Raw genomic sequence first — 15,182 nt, 5'->3', positions numbered from 1 at the left:
TTTTATTTTCTCATATTACAATTTAAAAATTAATTCTGATTAGATTTCAGAATCTGAATATTCAAACAGTGCTACCTAATCTATAATATAAAAAGAAGATACTTTACCTCACTTTTAAATTCCCTTGTTGAGGCTGTCCGTCGTAAACGGATAAAATATCAAAATCTTCTTCAAGAGCAAAGGTATGGAAGGACAACTGTATCCTATTACGCTCTCCCGTGATGATGATCCAGGTGCAGTTGGCATAGTTCGGGTACCCGTGAGGGAACCCGGGGCTCTCAATAGTGCCATTGGGACCCTGGACTAAGCCTCCACAGTTCTGACCTGGAAGAGAAAACACACACACATAAAAAAAAAACATATTATTCTGGCCACCTTTAGTCTGTGATTTTAAAAAATTTCCAACCACTTTGGCCAACTTTTATAACATTTTATAATTTGTGTACAAATATTGAAGGATGAATTGTATGTGTTCTGCAGTGCTGAAAGATAGGAACAACAACAAATAATTAAAGGAAAGAAAATATGCAACATTTTGGTAACACATAAGTTTAAGGAATTATTTTTCTGTCGTTTTAAAATTCAGCCTCATCAGTATTAAATTTCAATTCATGGGGAACAAATTTGGTGCCAACTATCTACGTATTATCATGCTTAAAACAATCCTCCATAAATTCTTTGTTGGTAGAAACTAAGTTACAAATAAAATAAACATTCTAAAACTATCTACATGCACACATGTTTGCACAGCCACATAACTGCAATATGTGGTAATAAGAATAGTTAGAAAATAACATAGTCAATATGACAATAATTGATTTGTGCCTGTGTTGGCAAATGTCTTACTGGGCAGAAGGATAACACATGAGTAAAGGAAGCTTATCAAGTTGAAAAGAAAAGGCATAAAACAAAATAAGTTAAATGATGTTCAAATGAAAGAACAGATCAGCAAAATGAGAAATACAACAACAGCCTCACTATCGATGCCTACCCGTTTATGCAGGCAGGACTTACGAGGTGGAGGTGAAAGGAGAATGCAGAGCAAAATGATGGAACCAATGAAAGAAAAGGCCAGAGTTCAAATGCACACAGTGAGATTTGTAGCCGTCCTAAGCAGGACTGCAGGACAGCCCACACTTTCCTCAGCCCTCCCATTCTAACTTCCCTTTGGCAGGTGGAATTGGGATTGCCCTTATGATTCAAGATTGACATGGCAGTGGGAAATGATGAGGGCTGAAGAGCAATTGAGCACCACAAAGCCACCTTCAAGCTACTGAGCAGTGTCTGAGGGACTGATTTCATTCTGCCTCTGCCCCCAAAGAGTTTGTGGTATTGATTCTAACAAAGCACTTCTCAGGCGATTCCCAGGCTTCTGGAGTAGTTCCAAAGAACAGAACCCTTGAGTAAATTGCAGGCCCCAGGCTTCCTGCAAGAACCGTGAACTGAAGGAACAGCTCTAGGAGATTAGTAACAGCTGCACACCTGACCCACCTCTTCTATTTTTACCACTACACAAACCGAAATGCCTGCCTTCTCAATCTCACCAATGCAGCTCATTTCCACTACTCCTGATCTTCATCCACTTACTTTTACACCATGATTCTCTATCTGCCTATTTCAGCCCTTCCTTCCCACGTTACTTCCCACATGCAAGCTTTCCATGACATGCTAATTGGGTCTTTGTGGTTGTTAATTTTTTTTCTTTATTTTTCTGCTCAGTTACCTGTAACAATCTACCTGTGATGGCCATGTCTGGGCTAATCCAACTGAAGGAAGAAGAGCAGAAGCTGAGAACAGGGCAGACAGATCGTAGGAAGTGTGCCCTCACAAACACACTTTGCTCATTTAGCCTGTAAATATTACTGTCCTTTAAGGAAACAGAATGACACTTCTCAAACCTTCTGACATTTCGTTTGTCTGAGGTTAAGTAGCTCCCGAAAACTGTGTTTTTTTCATTCTTAATCTGGTCGTTTCCCACTAACATGCTTTAAATGTATTTAAATGTTTTGACACTAAAAATTTTAAGAAAATTTTGAAGGGACTGGGGTGTACTTGAATCGTGGCATGTAGTTTAAGTACCTGAACACAAGTATTATCTCCGCTTTTACTGTTGAAGTACAAACAGAAAATTATTTTCAACTACATTTTATACTTAAAAAGTATTTTAGAATAGTAGACCTCAGTGAGCTCAAATCCTTCACAGTAATATTATCAAATGCTGTGGGAGTTGGCTAAATCTTAATAAAAAGATTTAATGAAAGAGATTTATGAGTTTAAAACCAGATAACTAATAAGAAGCCCATTTTCCACTAAATTTAAGTCTAACAATAACACTGTAACAAGTAGATATTAAAGCTGTGGGGTTTTGAAAGGTCTTTAAAGAAAATAGCTTTTCTGCTCTACAAGCAATTCTTGCTCAACAGTAAATCAAAAAAAAAAAAATGAAGACTTGATTATAAATTGGAAAAAAGAAAAATCAATTCGACAGAAAAACATGAAGTGGAAAGCAGTTACTATTATAGACCCATCAGGTTGAACCGGATTAACAGCTATTAAGATTTCCTCAGGGAATAACATTTAGGCTGCATTTAGGGTACCAATCAGTACAGTGCATGTTGCCGAGGGAGTCACATTGGATCCACTCATTGATGTTCCGTAGCCCCAGTTAGAAATTTTGGGAACTGCTCAAAAGTTCTTAGCAGAGTGAATCTCATCATTGGCTGCCCACTGTAATCATTCGAGAAGTTGTTGAAGTATCGATGCCTAAGATAGAATCTGACGTATTTGGTCGGCGACTTAATATTGCATCTTATTATAAAGCCACAGTAATCAAGACAGTGTTTGATTGGTGTAAGCCTAGATAAACAGCCAGTGGAACAGAACAGAAAGCCCTAAAACCCACAAAGATATAAAATCTAGATTTAAAACAAATACGGTACTCCTCTTTTCTCTTGGGTCTGATACTCTAACGGGCCCTTGCCTGCTATAGAGTATGCGCAAATATTCTATCCATGTTTTCTTTTTAAATGATGTATATCTAAGCTTGATTTAAACCCTGTCCTTAAGTACAGCTTCAAACAAGTGGATTATTTTAATTGAATACTTTTAATGCACAAATTTTTAAATACTGCAAACATAATCATATTTCAACATGTTGTTTAACATGAATCTCTTGTAAGTACCTTTGTAATCTGTGTTTCCTCAGGGCAATAAAGCAATCTGCAATTTCAGTGTTTTCAGTTAAAATTAATTTGTTATGTTACAGGGATTGAAATCTCAATTATTGCAAAAAAAAAAAAAAAAAAAAGTCTGATGGTCTTTTTCCTCCATAAACTAATACTGGAAGTCAACTTGAAATAAAATATCAATATCAATGGCAATAGCAATGGTAAAAAAAAAAAAGAAGTATATATGTATGTGTATGTTTTTCCCAGTGATATTTAAGTTTGATTTCAATTACATATATTTAGATATATATGAACACAATCTGTGATGTGTATTTTAGTATCCAGGCAATTACACATATACTAAAATACACATCTGTAATTGCCTGGATACCAAAATACACATCACAGAGAAACATACATGCAACATTGTGCATACAAATATGTTTTTGCTGCTATAATTCAGACAAACTGCCATGAAAAACCTGAACACATGCCATAATTTTAAGAAATTGGAATCTAAGTCATCTGGCACTTAAATAATAGCATATGAAACATCTGGCTCATAAGTTATCAGCAGAATGTTAGAGATAGATGAATCACGGAGTTAATTTTATTTTTTTGTTGCAGATTTCTACTCCACAGGTAAGTCCATAATACCACCACATTAAATACACAGAGTTAACTTCAGTCATTTTTAATTCTGTCTTATACTGTTGGACCGGGGTTCTGTTTTCAAACTACATTTTTACATATAATCTTTGCTGACCATCTAAGTAACTGCACATCATGATTTTACAAGGATGGAAGAACAAGGGTAAATGAAGTGAGTTGTCCAAAGACTTATGGGAATGAATCAAGGTCTTTTGACACCAAAGCCTAGAGCTGTCTCACTAAACAGTTATATTACCATGAACAAACAAAGCAGACAACCCAGTACCTTACAGACCTCAGTATGGTGATCAAATCCTGATGTATATCACAATAAATACCTTAAATTACAAGAAAAAATGGTGAGTAAATAGACATTTGGAAACTCTTGATATTTAGGGCGTCTAACTTCTGCCCTTCTTTAAAACTAATCAATGCCCATTAAGGGAAAAAATTAGAAGTACTAAGTAGCATTTAGAAACATAAACATCACTCATCGTCTGATTACCAAAGATAATTGCTATCATTTTGCTGAACACTTTGTTAATCCACACTTAATTTTGCCATACTACCTGGCATGCAATACATGAAAAATCTGGATATGGATTAAACACCTGTCAGTCCTCCAGGAGCCAGTAAGAAATCATCTAAGATGTGTGTTGCTTTGGAGGTGACCTGGCCGGCCTGTTGCACTACAGAATTTTGCTCTCTTTCAGCTTTGCAGGTGCCACTCTCTATCCTTCAAATGTCCAGGTCTGCAAGATGGGCAATTCCTCAGCAAGGAGCCTACAGGAAGACTTGCCCTGGGCCCTGGTGAGCCATGGAGCTGATGGCTGGTTATACAGCAGTGCCCCTCTGGAGGCTGGAAAACATTCCAGTAAAGGCAGGGCTCACTGTGTCCTACAACAATCTTCTACTTTGAAAGTCTGTCTCAGAAACACCCAGCTGAGAAAATGGCCCCATGCCCTCATCATTTCTGAGATGAACTACCCCTCTGCTATGAATGCCCCCCACACTCGGTCGGCTCCTCTTCTGGGCTCTTGCTCTGTAATTTGTGGTGCTGTGTAGCTGTGGCACATACTTTTCCTAGAAAAAGGTAGCAGCTGAGATAATTCATCTGTGATCCAAACTGATTCACTGTGAGCATTTGAGGAGTGAACATAAATGATAAACACACACCTTCCTAGTTGTCACACCTAGGTGAAACTGTGCTGTTTCTCTCAATCCTGGGCTGGATGGCAGTTCTCCGAGAGCAGTAGAGGTAGACATAATATTTAAAAACTGGTGCGCCAAACATGTTGTACTACCTCATTTAATTCTTGCACAGCCTTTGAAGTAGGCTGTGGCTTACCCTTTGCTTTGCTAGCAGTTAATTACTTGGATAATGCTTTGTAATGAGGGAATAGTGTTGCTATTCAAAACCTCTGTCTGAGAGCAAATGCTTGGCCATCAGAGATATTTTGGCCTGTAATTGGGTTTAGTGATTTCAGAATGATTTCCGTATGTGGAGAGACCCATGCAGGGAAATGATACTCTGTAGTGAATTCTACCAACAAGGAAACAAGTCATTTGAGAAATGATGGACAGTCTGGGGATCGGAAGACTTGAGAGTGTATAATTGTCTCCCACTCTGGGGCCTGATACCATTGAAAGACTATATAGATTTGTATGAAAATAGAATCCTGGCAAAAGCTATATTATCATCTCAACAGTATTTCTCATTGGAGATAAATATCAAAAACAGCCTTTGTGGTTTTTATCCCATTTGCAACAAGCCCAGATCACCACATTGGCTCATTTTTAAAACAATATCATTGGTGGAAAATCCTTACATATTTATTATACTCAGTGGCAGCGTCGATCCCTTTACTAAATCCATTTTGCAAAAATGGCAATTTACGGTTTTCATGTCTATGTAAATTACTATGTAAATGAGAATTTGATTACTTTCTGACAGCCAGATTTTTGACCTCCAAAGCTTCTTTCATTCTGACATATTTGCAGTCAAATTATGTTGTACGCCTGTCGGCTTTTCTGCAAGACTAAACATTGCCTTACTCCTATTGGATGTAACTATTAAGCAACTCTCAAGTAAAAAACAAAAAATGGTCCATTGTGATCTTCCATGAATTTTTTATTTTCTTTAAGAGCTAAGGAGTAGGACAGACTTCTAAATGACTCTGCAATTTCAAATAGCGAGGCCTCAGATTTCGATGAAGGAAGTGAAAGTTTCCCTGATCAGATAAGCACTGTTTGAAAGGGTAAACAAATCAAATACACATGATAAATTCTGCATTATCTTCTACAGTTTCACTGGTTATTCCAGGATCTGCATTGTGGGAAACATAATTAATTGTGGAAGGACCATGACTTAAAGGGTCCTTCCAGGGACTGTGATTAAGGGTTTTCAAAATTAAAGTCTTCAGGCATTTTGCTGAAACAGCATGGCCTGAAGGAAACTTTCAAAGCATGACATTTCTCAGAGCACCCGGAACAGCTGAGATCCGCCACTCCAGCTGAGTGCCTTAGGGTAGTTGGTTGGGTTTTAATCCCAAACACTTATGGGAGATTACTCACTACATGAGCAAAGAAGAAAAGCAAAAAAGCCAGAGGCACCATGGCTGAAAGATAGTCAAGGAATCGGTTTCTGGCTGTGGAATCCTTTGCCCATGAGCAAGGCCTCAAAGGGAGATCTTCCACTGAAAATGAACCAGGAGTACCTGGTTTGCATCATGCAAAAGGGAAAACGGAAATTTTCACTGGTCAGTGTAACCTCTTTCCCTTGCTTAAACACATCACACCTCTTCTGACCCCAGGCCTTTTGCACATGTGCCTCCAGCTGCCTGTGACGAGCTTTGCCCAGATATTTTCAGCTGACATCTCCTCATGCAGGTCTCAGTGCAGTATAATCTTTCCAGACACTCACATCTCGATCAGCAACACTCTTCTAACATTACATGCTGCCTGACACCCTATTTTCTTTTTTTGAGACAGAGTCTTGATCTGTCAGCAGGCTGAAGTGCAGTGGCACGATCTTGGCTCACTGCAAACTTTGCCTCCCACGTTCAAGTGATTCTCCTGCTTCAACCTCCAAAGTAGCTGGGATTACAGTGCACACCACCACACGAGGCTAATATTTATATTTTTAGAAGAGCTGGGGTTTCACCATGTTGGCCAGGCTGGTCTCGTACTCCTGACCTCAGGTGATCTGCCCGCCTGGGCCTCCCAAAGTACTGGGATTACAGGCATGAGCCACCATACCTGGCCCCTACACTCTATTTTATTCCCTTGTAGCCTTTATAACTTTGTGAAAATATCCTAATTGCAAGCTTACTCATTGATTATCTGTTTCTATACTAAAATGTAAACCTTCCAAGAGTGAAGATAATGATTGCCTTGTTTATAGGCCCATTTCTAGAATGGCATCTGCTACTTGATACTCAATTATTGAAGCCTGTGGGTGAGCTTGGGTGCATGTGTGGGAGGCAGAGGTGGTGGGACAAAGTAAATCTATGGAAGCAGGGGAAGTCGTGGTACTTAAAATAACTATAAATCCATACTCTGGTCAGTGATTACCTAAAACATTAGGATGCAGGTGTTGTTTTAATTCCAAAAGTAGAGTCGCTACTGTCTCAATCCTGTTCAGCAGCCTGATTGTCAAAGGCTCCGTAGACTAATTTAAACATTCCCTGCTTTATGGGAAGTAATTTTTCTCCTACATGTGATTCCTGTGGACACTGGCATTTCTGCTGTTCCCTTCTAGACAGGGGTCATCGTTCAGGGCCAGGCAAGGCTGCCATGAGTCAGATCTGGAATCTCATGGATATGATTTCAATATTGTTCCCTTTGCTACTGCCCCCAGGGGAGGGAGCTTTAGTTAACTCCAGCACTGTAATGTTTTCACCTACTGAGAAATTGTTGCATTAATGGTAATAAAGTCATTCAACATCTACCCACTCTGAAAAGACAAATTGCCAAGACAGCAGGCATAGTGCAGGGGCAAAAAAACACTGGGCTTCGGATCAAACAAATCTAAAATGTGATTAATTTCCACCACGGAGCATTAAGTGTTGAACATGTCGCCTCATGGATATGAGCCCCAGTCACCGCAGATGTGGGGTGAGGAGGTTGCCTATTTTGCAAAGTAATTGTGGTGACTGGCGAAAAGGCATGTTGAAGGTAGGAAGCAAGGGTAGACACAGGAAAGAAAAAAAGATTACTACTGTCCTTCTTACAAAGGAACAGTTAGCGAGAGGGCCTCCTGATCGCAAGATAATTTTAGGTGAAAGATGATGAGTGGGATTTTCCCTGTGCCTGGCTTTATCCTGTTGTCCTTTAGATTCTGGGACACGGTATTTTTCACAGGAAGCCTTCGTGGCACCCCACGCCTGCCTGTGCTCCTCCGCTCACAACACCGTACTTAAAATATGAGGACTGCAAGGCCAAATAATAAGACTTTACAGATTGTGAGTGATAAAGTTGTTTATATTCCTAGCCAACCAAATCAAAACAAAACAATAAGCACTGTTTTATTCATGATTCCCAGATCTCACATTGATGTTTTAGATATAAATGATTTTTTGCCTGAAACAAGTGACAGCCCAAATCTGAGTCTTTGCTTCAGAGACTTAGGTTTATATTTCAATAACAACTTCAATAAGTTATTCTGAAGTGAGTGCCCCTTTTCTTATGGAAACATACCATACATCATCAGTGAAGAGAATGATCTTCCTCCATGCATGGTAGAACTCATTTTTATTTGATTTTTCTTTTTCTTAGAACTAATATTTTTAATTGTATGTCAGATATTTCTTTATCTTTTAATGAAATTCCCAGTGAGGACACATCACCTTGGATGAGTAGGATTAAGTTGTCGCCTACATTTGAAATCGTGCTATGTTATACCCTTGCTTTAACACAGGAAAATCCAGAAGAAGCGCCAGTGTCTCAAGGTACTGGCAGTGAACGGATGTAGGGAAATGTTTTTCTAAGTAGAGCATTTAAAATCTGCGATGTTAATTGATGTAGTTTAACTGGGATACTATAGGACTGATTCAGCATTACTCACTAAGAAAGGTACGATAAAACTACCAGTTTCCTGATTTCTGGGTGTTTGGATATACAGATTCTTTCTATGTAGATGTATGAGTGTCACAGTCTGTCTTTCCTCAACAATGGAGAATGATTTCTGTGTCAAAAAGACATATTTTAAAATTGTAATACTACTATGCTCTATTTTATTGGTCAGTAGAGTTTACCTCCGAGGAGAAACCAAAATGTTAAAAAGTCATACTAAACCCCAAGATCTATGATTATACCTGAAGTGTGAAGCTAAAAGAAGCTGAGAGGACAGACAGTGAAGAAGAATATAACTTGAGGGCTTGTTATGAAAATTATACAGACATGGAGACCTGAATCATGACAAATCATGAGCAGATTTTTTTATTATCAAAATTAGTAAACACATTTTAAAAATGAGACATAAATGTGCAATGCATTTTCTCCCTCCCGGGGTGTGGACCCAGCAATAGACTAACAGCCAAGGTGCCCACATGGCCCTCCTCTAGACCATCCAAAGTGAGGCCAAGATGGCAGCGAAGTCAAGTCTTAACAGGTGTTTTATAAGTTTAATGTGAAGGAACTGATCTCCAACAAACTAAATTTAAATTTATGAAAAACACAAATGGGTGCCTATCCATCTCTTTGGACAAATAGGCCACCAGGCCATAGGTAATTCCCAGAGTATTTTGAGTGCCAGTTTATTGCTTCTCTTTTCTTTATTTCTTCCAAAAAAAAAAAAAATCGAGATACATATGCAGAACCTGCAGGTTTGTTACATAGGTATACGTGTGCCACGGCGGTTTGCTTCACCTATTGATCCATTTTCTAAGCTCCCTCCCCTCCCCCTGCCACCCCTCAACAGGACCTGGTGTGTGATGTTCCCCTCTATGTGTCCATGCGTTCTCATTGTTCAACTCCCACTTATGAGTGAGAACATGTGCTGTTTGGTTTTCTCTTTCTGTATTAAGTTTGCTGAGGATAACAGCTTCCAGCTTCATCCATGTCCCTGCAAAGCTCATGATCTCATTCCTTTTTATGGCTGTATAGTCTCCATGGTGTATATGTACCAGATTTTCTTTATCCAGTCTATCATTGATGGGCATTTGCGTTAGTTCCAAGTCTTTGCTATCGTAAGTAGTGCTGCAATAAACAGACGTGTGCATATGTCTTTATAACAGAATCATTCATATTCCTTTGGGTATATATGAAGTAATGGGATTCCTGGATCTAATGGTATTTCTGGTTCTAGATCCTTGAGGAATTGCATACTGTCTTCCACAGTGGCTAAACCCACAGTGGAAAAGCATTCCTATTTCTCCACATTCTCTCCGGCATCTATTGTTTCCTGACTTTTTAATAATTGCCATTCTGACTGGCGAGAGATGGTATCACACTGTGGTTTTCATTTCCATTTCTCTGATTGTCAGTGATGTTAAGCTTTCTTTCCTATGTTTGTTGGCTGCATAAATGTCTTCTTTTGAGAAGTGTCTGTTCATATCCTTTGCCCACCTTTTGATGGGGCTGTTCACTTTTTTCTTAATTTATTGTAGTTTATTGTTGCTACTCCCCACCTGTGAATCACTTTGGAGATAATGACACAATCCACATTCTCTGTGACCTAAAGGATCATTTGTCACCAAGTAGCCCTGAATGGTGCTTCAGCCATGAGTCCTGGGGCTCAGTCCACACTATGGGGGCATGAAATAGAGAGATCTTCCTCACACACACTACACATGCACACATGCACACACATGTACACACACACACACAAACACACTAGCCTGCTTTCTGTCTTAAGGAAATGATGTTATAATTTATATTTGGGTTTAGTGTCTGTCTGCACAAAAAGTAAGTTTTTGCACAGTGGCTGCATGGATAAAATCACGATGCATATCACCATTTACACTGCTGATTTCATAAACAACCATGTTTCATCTTTTAGGAGATTTTTGACACTTACAATTGTGCTTTTCCAAAGCATCTTTGTAAATTTAGGAAGAGAATGTGTGGGGATGAGGACTCGGAAATAGCCTCAATTATGCTGCAATTGAGACATCAGATGCTGCCTGATGGTACCTCACCTCTTGTCTGATAAATGTGTGTTAATGGTTGGTCGGGAGGTGGGCATACCCACCACAGTAACAACGTCATAAAGGATAAGAGTTTTGCTTCCCCATATACCTAAATTGATTTCAGTCTGCATTGATCCAGCACTTCCTGAGTATGGGCGTCCAGTATCCCAGGGCCCTGGAGTAGCATGTTCCGTAAACTCACCTACTCTGCAGTTATCTAATCCCTTTGGCCCTAAAAGCTCTTCTTGCAGGCTTCAATTGCTGTATCTGCCAAGGTTCTAGAAATAAATGAGTCATCACTGATGCACCTGTCAATATTTGCTGTAATCTTTTCATCAAGATAGAAAGGCTCTAGACTGGAAGCCCTATGAGGACAGATACCTTTATCATAATCTACTGATGTCTACATCACAGATACCAAGTACAGTGCCCAGCACACAGTAAACATTTGGTCTATGGAAGCAAGGGAGCTGGAGTGACTGTTGTGGCTGATAAAGGATCTTATTACTACCTACAGTAATGACTGTGAATGTCGATAGAATACCTATTAAAAGGCAAATTGCTTTCATATTTTAATCATCACAAATGATCTTGAAAGATAGACATTATCATTCCTATTTCACTGATGAGAAAACTACAGAGTTTGAGTGATTTTTTTTCAAAGTCACACATACAAAGCAAAGAAACTAGGGGTATAAACTCATGTTAGTAGGACTTCAACACCTGTGCTCACCCTATCTTGCCACAATTTAGAAATGATACGGTATTTTTTCTGTTATTTTCTGAAAAGAATGCTTCTACAAATTGCACTACAAAAGCAAAGGCCAATTTCTGAATTTTAAGAATTCTTCTGCTCCTCTTTATAAGAAGCCATGAAACTACATAATTGGGAAAAAAAAAAAACTTTTTTTAATGTTTTTGTGTATCTGAGCCAAAGCCTAAATCCTTTTTTTTTGTCTCTATTTGTGTGGGCATTTCAGAAAGTAATAATAATGTTTATCTTTACAATTTTTTATTTCATAAATAACTATTTTGACCTCATACTACTATATGAATTATGCCCTTAACAAATAAAAAGGGTTTGGAATTTCAATAATATTTGCAGGTGTATGATTGGGGGCCTCATGTGTTGATGTACTGGTTGTGCACTGCACAACACCAGACTGTCATTCACACAGAAGACACAGCTGCCTTGAACATAAGATTGTTGAGAATTTGATCGATATAAGAATTTCTCATGTCTAGGATAAGATAGATTTATGTCTGAATATGCAGAAGACACCAAATAGTCATAAAAATATCAATGAAAACAATAGCTCCATTAATGGATATGCCACTGTGATCATCTTCAGCTAAATTTCTACATCCATATTTGTGGCCTTTCAACTTTTAACTTGCTCCTAAGCTGTGGGCAAGAAATCAAAGCCCGGGCTTCTGCCTCTTATTTTAGCTTGGTTTTGTGATGTTTCTGAAGAAATAATCCATGATATTCAAATTCCATGGAGGATTAGGATTCATTGTAGAAAGTATTTTGGCAAAAAGGAACTGACAGTCTTAAGTCTGTGGCCTTGAGTTTTAAGAAAGGCACAACCTGTAGTTCATTCTGTGTGTGGTTTTATTTTACTGATTTCTAATTAGAGATTGGAGAGCATAAAATTTATTTTTTTCCTACTTAAGCATGGTTATTCAGTTTCATCTAGATTCTATTCTTCATTTTATCCACGTTTTGCTTCCAAGGCTGTAGAGTAGAAAGAAGACCAAGGAGGAGAAATAGCTTGTTGCCTAGATAAAGAATGTGAACAGAAGTGCTGATCCATTTGGCAGGATAATACTAATCTAATTTGCCTTGCTTTAACCATTACAAATGAACCAGAAACTTATATTCATAACTTAAATATCTATAACAAGAAGGAATGTTGACATAGAGACATGGGACCATTTGCAATGCTCACCGATCAAAGCTGTGCAAAGGATCAAAACTTTTAGATCTAGCAGAGAGGTCTCAGGAAATTATAACATGATGCCAAGTGAGTGGCAGCAAAAAGCTCAGGCTAAAATGAGTACGACAGTTTCAACTGAGAAAAAAACAAATTAATGTACCAAATTCCCTAACATCAAATGTCTATAAAGTTAAGAATATCATGCCTGTAATCCCAGTATCTTGGGAGGCTGAGGCAGGTGGATCATGAGGTCAGGAGTTGGAGACCAGACTGACCAACATGGTGAAACCCCATCTCTACTAAAAATACAAAACTTAGTCAGGTGTGGTGGCAGATGCCTGTAATCCCGGCTACTCAGGAGGCTGAGGCAGGAGAATCGCTTGAACCGGGAAGGCGGAGGTCACAGTGAGCCAAGATCACACCACTGCTCTCCAGCCAGGGTGACAGAATGAGACTCCATTTCACAAAAAAAAAAAAAAAAAAAAAAAAAAAAATGAACACCTGGCATGTAGCAAGAGGACAGTTTAACAATAAAAAGCATTTTTGAAATTATCAAATGTTAAAGATTTGGTATTTTCAGAATAAAGTGTTGACAAAATCAACCTTTAATAGTGTTAAATATTCAAATAGATCAACTCAAACAATGCATCCCTCAACTGCTGTACTGTTTCTCTGCATCTTCAGCTAGCATCAGTTTTATTTTTTTTCATGTAGCTTGATTATGGTCATGTATGGGGGTGAGGAATTGAACAAAGATCACAGTGGATCACAGAAGAAAAATTAAAGTTCAGTGGTTTCTCTACTCAGTCATAATTTACTATTTATATTCAAGGACTAAATTATTCCTTAATATCCAGCTGTAAAATGAGATATACATGGCTAATATCCTTATAAGATTCTTATACATCTGCTGGGGAAATTCTTATTATTTTAATTTCTGCCAAGTATATGATGATATTCTGTCATTATTATTTCAACATGACACACTAATTCACACATCTATTTAGAATTAAACACACACACTTACTTTCCATCTGTATTTAATGGGTAAGTTCTATTATTATTGGGGGGACCTAATTTGATTTACTGAACCAAACAGAGAGCTCATTGGAATTAAAGGGCAAGAATCCCAGCCTGCAAGTTAGGGAGGGGCGTTAGGTTATCTTTCATGTGCCAGCATGATTTAGGGACCTGATAGTGAGAAATTCAACTCAAGCCTCTGGGTCTAGCTCCCTGACGTATAATGAAAGGAGACTCAATTAGAAAAATCTCTAAGTCTCAAGTTTCCTCTAAGATATATATGAACCATGATTGAGTTGGGAAGTACTTGAATTGTCAATTCTTTAATACCATTTTTTCCAATTAAATTAATAACAAAGGAGATTAGGAGAGGCAAGGGAAGAAGCAATAAATTCTATTCCCAATTATAAAGCATTGAGAGATTGCATTAAATAGGAGTCTTCAAAAGAACCATAAAAATCAAAGGAGGGGATTGGAGAAAGTGATGTAAGAATAGAAATCCAGTCTCATTTATACTTCAAGACCAGGAATAACTGTGAAGAGACATTTGATATTTCTCGTTAGCCTAATGTATTAGCATTGGTGAAGGTCTTTTGAAACAAACGTATGAGACTTCCATTCTGACTTTTTGTCTGTTTCATTCTGCTTTGGGAGGAAGTGGGAATTGCCATTGCAATGGACAAGCAGGGCCAGTGCCCGAAGCCTACCAGAAAGAACCACTATGCCGAGCTGGCCGAGGCAGATTCGCCCTAGATTCAGCTATTAGGACAATCTCAAGTGCAGTGACAAGATCTAGAGCATCAGGGACCAGATTTTGGAAGATCATTCTTCCCGGAAGGGTGTGAGGGATAGTTTGGGGCATTAGATTATCATAAGGAGTGTGCGAACTAGATTCCTCATGTGCTCACTTCCCAATAGGGTTCACGCTCCTATGAAAATCCGGTGCTGTTGCTGATGTGAAGGAGGTGGAGTTCAGGTAACGTGAGTGACAGGGAGTGACTGTAAATACAGACACAGCTTCCCCTGCTCACCGGCTGCTTACCTCCTGTGTGGTCTGGTTCCTGACAGGCCACAGATGCCCAGGGCTTGGGAACTTCTGGTCTAGAGGATGTGTTTATGACAGACAGAACTCCTCGTCTGTTTCCCAGCCACAAATTCAGCTCATTTAGTAAAGCATGACAAAGTAGACTCTTAGATGTTGCGTGATGTGACTGGTCACAGCAGGAGGCAATTTTAGAGATCGATGAAACGACTTTTCATCTACAAAAATCTGG

The 15,182-nt window shown here is 38.7% G+C and overlaps 1 protein-coding gene across 1 annotated transcript in view; it reads right to left on the bottom strand.

Moving 5' to 3' along the window:
• Window positions 1-15,182, bottom strand: part of CSMD1 (CUB and Sushi multiple domains 1) — a 2,129,340-nt gene that overhangs the window by 1,773,602 nt on the left and 340,556 nt on the right. The window contains exon 2 of the mRNA XM_064369795.1: window positions 108-324. Within this exon, the coding sequence (XP_064225865.1) occupies window positions 108-324 (217 nt within the window). The remainder of the gene's footprint in view (window positions 1-107; window positions 325-15,182) is intronic.

This window comes from Aotus nancymaae, unplaced genomic scaffold (assembly GCF_030222135.1).
Source record: "Aotus nancymaae isolate 86718 unplaced genomic scaffold, 86718_ANA_hifiasm-v0.15.2.pri h1tg000090l, whole genome shotgun sequence".
NCBI lineage: Eukaryota > Metazoa > Chordata > Mammalia > Primates > Aotidae > Aotus > Aotus nancymaae.
The sequence above is the reverse complement of the archived record's forward strand: the minus strand, read 5'-3'. Positions and strand labels throughout refer to the sequence as shown.